At 41.7% G+C, this 10,608-nt stretch overlaps 1 protein-coding gene across 1 annotated transcript; it reads left to right on the top strand.

Annotated features, from left to right (window-relative positions):
• Positions 1–7,795: 7,795 nt before the first annotated feature.
• Positions 7,796–8,995, top strand: LOC149065189 (F-box/LRR-repeat protein 6-like). Its single transcript, XM_089254316.1, has one exon. It carries the CDS (start codon positions 7,796–7,798, stop codon positions 8,993–8,995), a length of 1,200 nt encoding a protein of 399 aa, XP_089110442.1.
• The last annotated feature ends 1,613 nt before the right edge of the window (positions 8,996–10,608 follow it).

Below are 10,608 nucleotides of genomic sequence, written 5' to 3'. Positions count from 1 at the left end.
TTGAAAGTAAACATGTCTCGCCAGGTAGGGGGCCTCAGAAAAATCACTTTATCCGAGGGCCCAGGACACGGTTCAGACGTCTGGCTCTAAGCCACTCACTGAACTAAGCCCCGCTCTTTAGGTCATTTGTTTGGTCATTCACATTCTTACTCGCGCTCCAAGTCATTCTTTTGCTCACTCACGTGCTTGCAAACTCTCTAGCTCACTCTTTTGGTCACTCACTGACCTGGTCACTTGTTGTCTGGGCAGAGATGGATTATAAACTTTTCACCGCCCTTCCCCCGTTTTGCTAATTTTCGTGGCCACTCACACCTCAAATTTGCCGACCTTCTGAATTTCAGAAATAGGATGTACAAAGCTGGAAATTTTTAATGAATTTTTTTAATTTCATCATCTCGTTTGAAAATTATAAGAGGTAAATGAGAATGTTAAAAATATTATTTGCAAATACAAACATGTCATAAATGAGTGTTTCACTATAGTTTTTCTTTTCATTTTAACCCTTTCTGGTGCGGTGTCCCCCATAGTGAGACCATCTATTTACATTGTTTTCTATGGGTTTGTGGGAAAAATGTCTGCCCTTGAAAAGACTGACCTTGGAAGACCGGACACACCTCGCTTCCCATCTCAGAGATATCGAAGCTTTCCCGGAGGATGGGTGTATCCGGAAAGCATTGAAAAGACTGAGATGTGATTTGTGTGTTATAAAATTTTTTCACTGAATTTCAAAAATCGTTCGCAGAAAGAAAAATTAACTGTCTAGAACGTGAATAATTAAAAGAAGAATGATTAATGTTCCCTGCACAAATCGCCAAGTCCTCGAAGCGTATCCGTGAACACGAAAAGTTGCTGGAGTGAGCGTAGCTCGGCTGTGGACGCTTGAATTACCAGAAGTGGTTCCCAACCTTTTCAGTGCATATGCCAAGCAGATCTTGGGTAAATACTAAACAAGGTATTGAACTAAAGAAGCAGAGTCCACAGAGGGACCACCTTGGTATGGGGACCCCCATGGATGAAAACGAAGGCCCTTTGGTCGGGTGTGGTGGCAAGTACTGAGCTGATATGAATCAGTACGAGCCAAGCAGGGCCCCACATGGATCTGCCGGCAAATAGATATAACTTACTCTAGATAGAATTCTCTATCAAACGAGGCAAACAGAGACCACAGAGGGGTCCACCTGGGGTCACTGATATAAGCAAAGCTCATTTGGCCGGTCCCAGCGCCAGCACGCAAAGTCTGAATAGGGAACACATCTACCCTGTGCTGTAATGAAACCGAACTGCCTTATCGTGGACCCTACATATGAGAGGGCAGAAGCTGCGCGTTATAGGTTCAGCTTTTTTTCTCATAGCATGTGGTCATTTAAAGTTTGAGCAGTCGTATTCCTTTTTCGCAAGCGCAGTGCGACACGTTACGGGTAGGGGGGCTGCCGTGTGTGCGTAGTACATATTTATTTGATAACTGCTTTGTTTTTGTGCGTCGAGGCCATGGCCCAGACAGGGCTCTAGCCCTGGGGTGGGGGACGATTCTCATCATTTTTGTTTTTTCATGCTATACATTAGCTATAAAGGGGCCCGTGAAAAGTCTGGTATAGGGGCCCACCAGAGGCTTCAGCCCATGGACCCTGCTCTAGGATGTGGAGGTCATGGTCGGGCATTGTTTAAATTTTTTTTCCTCAAACATTCAAGTATCGTCTCTATTAAACGAGGTTTCTGGTATCCGAGTTAGCTCAGAATTCATTTCCTCCGACTGACCGAGATCCTTATTTTATTCATATTATTTTTTATTGTTTTAATTTTTTACATAAATACAAGATGAGTCAAAAAAAATCAGCCAAGGGGTCTAGAGACCCATACTGGATGATACATTGCAAGTTTATAATTAATAATAAGGAACACAGTTGCTTATTAGTTAACAATATCAACAAACTAAAACGGAAAAACGAAATATTAGAAAAACACACACACACACACACAAATTAACGAAAAGGGGGGTTTCAAAAAAAATCAAATGCATAATTTGTAGTATTTTTGGCAACAGCAAGGAGTGAAGTTATATGAAATACACTAATGGCTCCAATTAAAAGAGTAATGTAACAGGCAAACTGTTAACAAGAATGTACAGTAATACTTTTATTCACGAGACACGTGAGATGTAAGTTGTATCGAGAGACGAAGACATTCTCGAGGAGTTCGATTTTAACCTTCATGACGAAGGGTTGTCAATTTCGCATGTTAATGCAGAATAAAGGAATGCTCCATGCTCACCGCTTCGTATACACCACACCAACCGTCACAGTAATTAAATTTTAGAGTCAGGATTATATTATATATAGATATTATAGAGTCAGGATTGCACATTAAAATAAGTTACATCAAGAATATAAGGTGTGATTAAAATTTTACATTATACACGCACACACACATACGGGGAATTTTTTCCCCCTTTTTTTTCAATAAAATAAATAATAATAATTCAGACTTCGCGAGATCGTACGAGAGAGAAAATTTATCGACCGCTCACTACTGTTGCTAGGGATCAAAAAATCGAATTTATACGGAAAGTACAGTATCTACCTACTTTGACTTGAGAGAAAAGCTGGGAAAAAAACATTTATTGAATACATACGGATGAATTTTTATTTGTGCGCATTGTTTTGTCCGGTTAACTGAGCTTTAATTTTTATCGAGCAAAGGAGAAGGAAGTAGCATTCTATATATATGAACATTTTCAAATAAAATAATTCTTTATATGCTTTTGATATTCTGCTCTTTTCATCTTTTCAAAGCTTTCATTTATTTGTACAATTGCACTTGATTACTTTGTTAATATAATTTTTTTATCTGGTAATGTGCATCAGAATTCCTTATAATGTTTAGAAATACAACACGTTATAAACTTCTCCCCTCAAACTTTTTTTTTTTGCTTACGGTATTTTTTACGAGGGTAGCCGGCACATATGTTCAAATTTATTGTCAAAAACAGCTAGTTCATTAGTTGCAACATGAGTTGTTGCAAAGCAATTTTTCAAGAACTGTGTTTTTCTATTAAAAAAATATAATTTTTATAAATATAAATTTTAATTAAGTTTTAATTTTTAACTACCTTCAATTTTTAATTAATTTTAATTTCAATTTTCAATTTAATTTGATTAAAAATTAGTTTTAATGTTTAATTAATTTTAATTTTAAATTAATTAAAAGTTTTAAGTAATTTTAATTCTTAATTTTTATATTTTAAGTACGTTTGGGGCCTGCGGACACTAGGTTGGGCCTCACCGATCCACACCTACACTGTGAAAAATCGTCCCCCACCACATCACTGTGGATCCGCTCTGGCCACGACTGAGGCATGGAGGATCATGCGCAGGGAACTAAATATGCAGTTTGGTGAACTACTTTATTTATTTACTAGGGGCAAAGCCCCCCCCCGACACCTTCGGAGTCCAAACCCCCCCCCCCCCACCAACTTCTTCAATGGACCTAACTACTCGACACATCTTCTTTAATTATAAAGCAAAATATCCCTAATGCACTGCGAGAATGCCTCCAAATTGTTATTCAATTGCCAGTTTCCCACTCTGATTTCGATAAGCAATGCACTGCCATTATAAATACAGCATAATACTCGCTGCCCACAATACATACGTGATACACCACGATACAATACATACGTGATACACCACGATACAATACATACGTGATACACCACGATACAATACATACGTGATACACCACGATACAATACATACGTGATACACCACGATACAATACATACGTGATACACCACGATACAATACATTACTATTGAAGAACTCAATGGTAGTGTATTGAGAAGTATCACTATATGTACCACTATATGCAGTGCATCACAATAAGGAATGCACCACTATATGCGGTGTATCGCAACACGCAAAGCGCCACCATCGGCAATAAGACACAATACTCAACCCACCATTATATGTGCCACCACATTGTGGCACCAAAATGAGAAATACAACACAAAACGCAATGCTACACCATCGGCAATGCAGCAAAATAAACAATGTACCATCATCAGCAATACTGCAAAATAAGTAGTGCACCATGCGCCAAAATACGCAATGTAGCACAATACGCGATGCATCGCAACAGGCAAAGTACCATAATATGCAATGCACCACAATACACCGTAAGCACTGCATTGCAATACAGCACAATACGCAATAAGCACTGCATTGCAATACAGCACAATACGCAATAAGCACTGCATCGCAATAAGCAATACAGCACGCGATGCACTACAATACGCAATGCCATGCAATCATTCTTGCACCATTATTTACAGTGAGTGCACCACAATAAGCAATACAGTTGAATAAGCAATACAGTACAATATGCAACCGACCACAATACGCCGCATCAAGCAAAGCACAATAATACGCAATGCACCACAATATGCAATAAGCACTGCATTATAGTAAGCCATACAGCACGTTATGCATACAGTACGTAATGCATAACAGTACGCAACCAGCAAAATCAACAATGCACTGCAATCAGCGAAGCATCGCAATAAGCAATTCACCACAATACGAAATACGGACTGCATTATAATAAGCAATAAGGAATGCGATGCACTAAAATCAGCATTGCACCACTATTTGCAGTGCACCACAATAAGCAATACAGCCCAATACGCGATGTATCGCAATATGCGAAGCTTAATATACGTAATATACGCAAAAAGCACTGCATTACAATAAGCAATACATCACGCAATCCACCTCAAAGCGCAATTCACTACAATAAGCAATGCACCATTATTTGCAATTCACTACAATAAGCAATGCACCATTATTTGCAATTCACTACAATAAGCAATGCACCATTATTTGCAATTCACTGCAATAAGCAATGCACCATTATTTGCAATTCACTACAATAAGCAATGCACCATTATTTGCAATTCACTACAATAAGCAATGCAGCATAATACGCAATGCACCACCATCGGCGATTCAGTGCAATAAGCAAAACAACACAGTGCATAATGTACCCCCATCGGCAATACAGCAAAATAACAATTACACCGCCACAATAGGAAATACAGCACAATAAGCAACGAACCACAATATGTAGTGCACTGCATTACGCAGAACCCCCCCAAGTCCCCCCCCCCTTCGCTACACCCTTGCCAACGAATAAGACAAATACACGAAAATACAATACACGAAAAATGCGAAGCTTAATATACGTAATATACGCAAAAAGCACTGCATTACAATAAGCAATACATCACGCAATCCACCTCAAAGCGCAATTCACTACAATAAGCAATGCACCATTATTTGCAATTCACTACAATAAGCAATGCATTTCGACACCAATGCATTTCGACACCAATAGGTGTCATCCTCAGAGGAAAAATATTCAACCACTAGTCACGCTGACCAAGTTTCCCACTTGGGTTGAATACCAAATCTTAACGCTCGTTGCTCAGCGGAAAAAGTACGTCTGTTCACTGCAAACGTCGTGGTCAAATGAAGCTGTTAGCCTGCGTGAGATGCTAATGCAGCGTCCCGATTGGACGCTTGCGGAATAGTGCTACCCGATTGGTCTATTCGAATTATCTTCAAATTCCCGCTTGAAATGAATTTAAGCCATGGTGTTGCAATCGGGAGTATAGATTTATTATCGTTTACTAATATATTTTTGAAGGCCCGAATATATGTGCCTTCGTAAAAATCTAAATCAACTATGACCCACTCTCCGCTATCCATACAAAGGTTTTAAAACCTTTATATGGATAATTTGAAAATTCCGAATATTTTGTTTCTCATTAATTACTCGATTTCCAAATATAAACGTTGTGTACGTATGGATTTTTGTCTCTTCGTACACCGAAGAGCCAAAAAAACTGTTTCACCTGCCTAATATCGTGTAGGGCCCCCGCGAGCCCGCAGAAGTGCCGCGACCCGACGTGGCATGGACTCGACCAATGTCTGAAGTAGTGCTTGAGGTAATTGACACCATGAATCCTGCAGGGCTGTCCATAAATCCGTAGGAGTAAGAGGGGGTGGAGATCTCTTCTGAACAGCCCGTTGCAAGGCATCCCAGATATGTTCAATAATGTTCATGTCTGGGGATTTTGGTGACCAGCGGAAGTGTCTAAAGTCAGAAGAGTGTTCCTGGAGCCACTTTGTAGCAATTCTGGACGTGTGAGGTGTAGCATTGTCCTGCTGAAATTGTCCAAGTCCGTCGGAATGCACAATGGACATGAATGGGTGCAGGTGATCAGACAGGATGCTTACGTACCTGTCAGAGTCGTATCTAGACGTATCAGGGGTCCCATATCACGCCAACTGCACACGCCCCATACCATCACAGAGCCCCCACCAGCTTGAACAGTCCCCTGTTGACATGTAGGGTCCATGGATTCATGAGTTTGTCTCCATACCCGTACACGTCCATCAGCTCGAAGCAATTGGAACCGAGACTCGTCAGACCAGGCAACGTGTTTCCAGTCTTCAACAGTCCAATGTCGGTGTTTTCGGGCCCAAAGCTTTGTGTCTCGTGCAGTCATCAAGGGTACACGAGTGGGGCCTTCGGCTCCGAAAGCCCATATCGATGATGTTTCGTTGAATGGTTCGCACGCTGACACTTGTTGATGGCCCAGCATTGAAATCTGCGGAAGGGTTGCACGTCTGTCACGTTTAATGATTCTCGTCAGTCCCGTTCTTGCATGATCTTTTCCCGGACGCAGCGATGTCGTAGATTTAAATTTTTACCGGATTCCCGATATTCACGGTACACTCATGAAATGGTCGTACGTGAAAATCCAAATTTCATCGCTACCTCGGAGATGCTGTGTCCCATCTCTCGTGCGCCGACTATAACTCCACGTTCAAACTCACTTAAATCTCGATAACCTGCCATTGTAGCAGCAGTAACCGATCTAACAACTATGCCAGACACTTGTTTTGTTATATAGGCGTTGCCGACCGCAGCGCCGTACTCTAATTGGTTCCATATCTCTTTATTTGCATAAGCATGCCTGTACCAGTTTTTTTTTTTTTTTGGCTCTTCAGTTTAGTTTAGGATGTTTTGAAATTAATTATAGACCCATATAAATTAAATTCCGCAGCTTTAATCAAGCATTTTTTGAAGCAAAAACAGGCAGATCGATAACTTAAAGTTAAAAAAAAAAGTCGAAATTTCTAGCTCATGTTAAAAAGAAGAAAAAACGATTCATTTCTGTTTCTTTCATGAATCGCACAGGAAGTCGTCATATTGGTTGCCTAATGTCCCTCAAAAAAAAAAAAAAATGGAAATATCACGTGATCCAAAAAGCCTCATTCCGGGATGTCCCGTATTTTTCTCGGAGAAATATGGTCAGCTAATTCATAATTCGGGAAAATCATTTTACTCCGCGATTTCTGTAAAGAATAATATGAAGCCTCGGTTCATACGGCATTCTCCGTTCACTTGGTGGACTCGTTTAAATACGAGAAAGGGTAGGATGTTTCCTATACTTACAGGAAAAACAGTTATCATATGGTCACTCGGTTGAAATGTTAAAATTCTCCGTCATGATCAGGAGATGGTCCTAACTGCCGAAAGCCCCGTGTAATTACCATTACACTTATTGTAAATAACGCTCTGTGCCGTTTCTCAGTTGGTAGTTCAGTCATCTTTAAAGAACTGGTTGAAAAGAATATCTCCTGGTGCGCTGTATTGGAAACATCCAACGGATGGCAAAGCTGTATTAACTGTATCATCTGTTTTTTTAGTACAGCTCTTGACGGATTCAATCATGGCGGCGAACATCGGAGATCTGTCCCCGGAACTGTTGGTGGAGATTTTCTCGCACTACGTTGAGTCCGAGGGACACATGGCCTTCTCGAGGAACGTCGTTCCCGTCTGCAAGACCTGGTGGAACCTCTCGTCGACGCCCTCGCTGTGGAAGAGCTTCCTGGTGCGTAACTGGAACTACGCCCAGTCCCTCAGCGAGAGGGGCCTGCTGCGCAACACGCACAGCCTCAAGATAGCGGGCCACAGCCCCGACGGGCAGCGGGTCTCGCTGGACCCGCATCGCCTGCTGGCGCTGCTCTCGAACATCAGCGACCTCAGATGTCTCGAGATACCGATCAACAACATCGACGGGAGCACGATGACGATCGTGGCCGAACGCTGCCCGAACCTGGAGCACCTGCACATGCAGAGCTTGTCCACCCGTGAGGGCGGCCAACCGATAACCCTCGGGGAACTGGGCCTGTTCCTCACCAAATGTGGGCCGAAACTGAAACACATAAACTTGGACTTTTGCGAAATAGATGAAAGCGGGCAATTGATTACAGAACTCGCTACTAAATGCACGTCGCTGGAAGCATTTGAGTGGCGCAATCTGTATTTCGCAGAGGCGAAGTTTCCGTTTCACAAATTTGTGAGCGGATGTCCCCGACTGAGGAGACTTGAGTTACGTGGCTGCGAGCTTGTCACCAACGGCGCGGATGATTGCTCCGGGTTCAAGGATTTGACAGTTTTCAAGGCTTGGGGATGCAGATTCCACGGATCGGATTTATACAGTTTGCTGAAGGACTCGACGAACCTGGAGCATTTGGAATTGCGTTGGAACAAGGATTTGGTTCTCGGCCATGTCTCTGAGATCCCATCCAACAACGTGAGATTTCTCCAGATAAGGTTCCGCGACGAGTGCATGAATTTGGAGGCTGTGGAAAGGGCGGTGGACAGGTGGAAGCACACCCTGCTGCACCTCAAGATATCGTGCCGCAACATCAACAGCGTGCTCAGAAGTTTCTTGGATGGCAACCCGTCTCCCAAGCTGGAAGTGTTGCTGATCGAGGGGGGTCGCGTTGACCCGAGCCTCCTCAAGATATTCATACAGAAGTGCAGAAACCTGTATCAGCTAGAGATTCAGATGGAGCAAGACTTCGAGAAATGGAAGACATTGAGAGACCGCGAACAGGTCATGAAGTTTTGGAATTCATTATGAAGTACGAGGACGTACCTTGTGTGTGTGTGTGAGAGAAAGAGAAACACCCATTGACAAATCCTAGTTGTGAAGAGATTATGAAGGTGGTTAGAACCGGAATATTGTTCCAACAAGGATATGGCATATACTGAGCATGAACAGGGCTTGGTGAATGGTAACATCTACCAGTGCTCCCCCCCCCTCCCAAAAAAAAAAATTCAAGAGAAATGGTATATATATATATATATGTTGTTGTTTGTTCCCTCCCCCACTCCCTCTTCCTGGATGAAATTGAAATGGCAGGCCTGGACATCAGGAATCTGCCTGGCCAAAATTTTTGTCAGTTTTATGGACCCTTCACAAAATAAAAATCTATGAAACCATTAAGTTGGGACTTCATTTTCTTTTAGGATAAATTAACTCGATTGTTTTGCTTCCTGCGAAATTAATGTTCCTTTTCACACAGAAAACGAGAAGTTTCACAAATACGGGACCCTATAGAAAAATCTGAACAGACTCCCCCATATTTGTGCTTTAAGCCGAGACCTTTGGTAAAATGGTTAAAACAATCCTCAGTTTTCAGGTCAATGTCTGCAAGCCGTTTAATAACTTGAATCGCGGTGCTGTGGACAACACACCCTGGTTAATTTTCAATGTACACTACCGCTACTTATACCAGAATAGTGGTATGTCACCAGCGTCATCCTTCACACTGAAATATCGACGATGGGTACATATGCAGTATAATCCGGATTGCCAAGAGCGCGTTAATTCTCCTATGAGCGTGGTCATCGCCAGCGTGGCAATTTTTCTCGAACAAATTATTGCCATTCAGCAGTCAATTCAAAATGCCCGCTGTGGTGGTCGAGTGGTCATGGTGATAGACTCGCATCACGAGGATCCGGGTTTAAACCCCACCGTAACCGCAGTTGTGGTCAGCTGAAGTTGGTTTTCTGCGGTTTCCAACTTCAAAGCACGAATGCGAACCGATCTCAATCATTAAAAAGTCTTGCCGCAGAGAGCAGCAGGCCTACAACTGTATAATTATTCATTCATTATACTTCACTCACTATGAGTTGAGAAAGAACCCATAGTTTAAAAAAATTGATGGCAGCACTACAAATAACAAGCGTTACACAGATACAAACTTCTCGGAAGGTTCACTATACATGTACACACATTTCCAATATGTAGCAATTCGTTAGAAGTTCCGCAGAGGAATATGAATGAGGTGCATGTCTTGTTTAGTAGTTTTCAAAATAACCGACAAGATGCATACAATTTAACAGATAATGCAATGTATTTCATAAAAACGGTTATAAAAAATACAGAAAAAATATATACAAAAACTTTTGAATGATGCGGATAAATAAACAAAATATAAAACAGCCAAAATATGTGCCAGATTTACGTAGCCTTTACATCCAGCATTTTTGTTGCGGCAAATTCATCGCCATCTGAATTTTTTTTCATCCATGTTGACTACCATATTTTTGGCACATGCGGGACACAATGCTAAACTGCTTTTTGTTGGTATAATACCAACCTCGTGCATGCTCAGGAACTGTATTTCAGTTTTATCACATTCCAAGATCGCCATCCATGAAAAAATGGAAAAATTTACTAGCAGAGGA

Source organism: Pholcus phalangioides, unplaced genomic scaffold (assembly GCF_987345545.1).
Source record: "Pholcus phalangioides strain wild (caught in Gottingen) unplaced genomic scaffold, Ppha-v1.0 ptg000041l_1, whole genome shotgun sequence".
NCBI classification, from domain to species: domain Eukaryota; kingdom Metazoa; phylum Arthropoda; class Arachnida; order Araneae; family Pholcidae; genus Pholcus; species Pholcus phalangioides.
This window is presented reverse-complemented; position numbering and strand designations above follow the sequence as displayed.

Coding starts and splice junctions, on each gene's coding strand:
- LOC149065189 (XM_089254316.1), top strand. CDS start 7,796: ATGGCGGCGAACATCGGAGATCTGTCCCCGGAACTGTTGGTGGAGATT.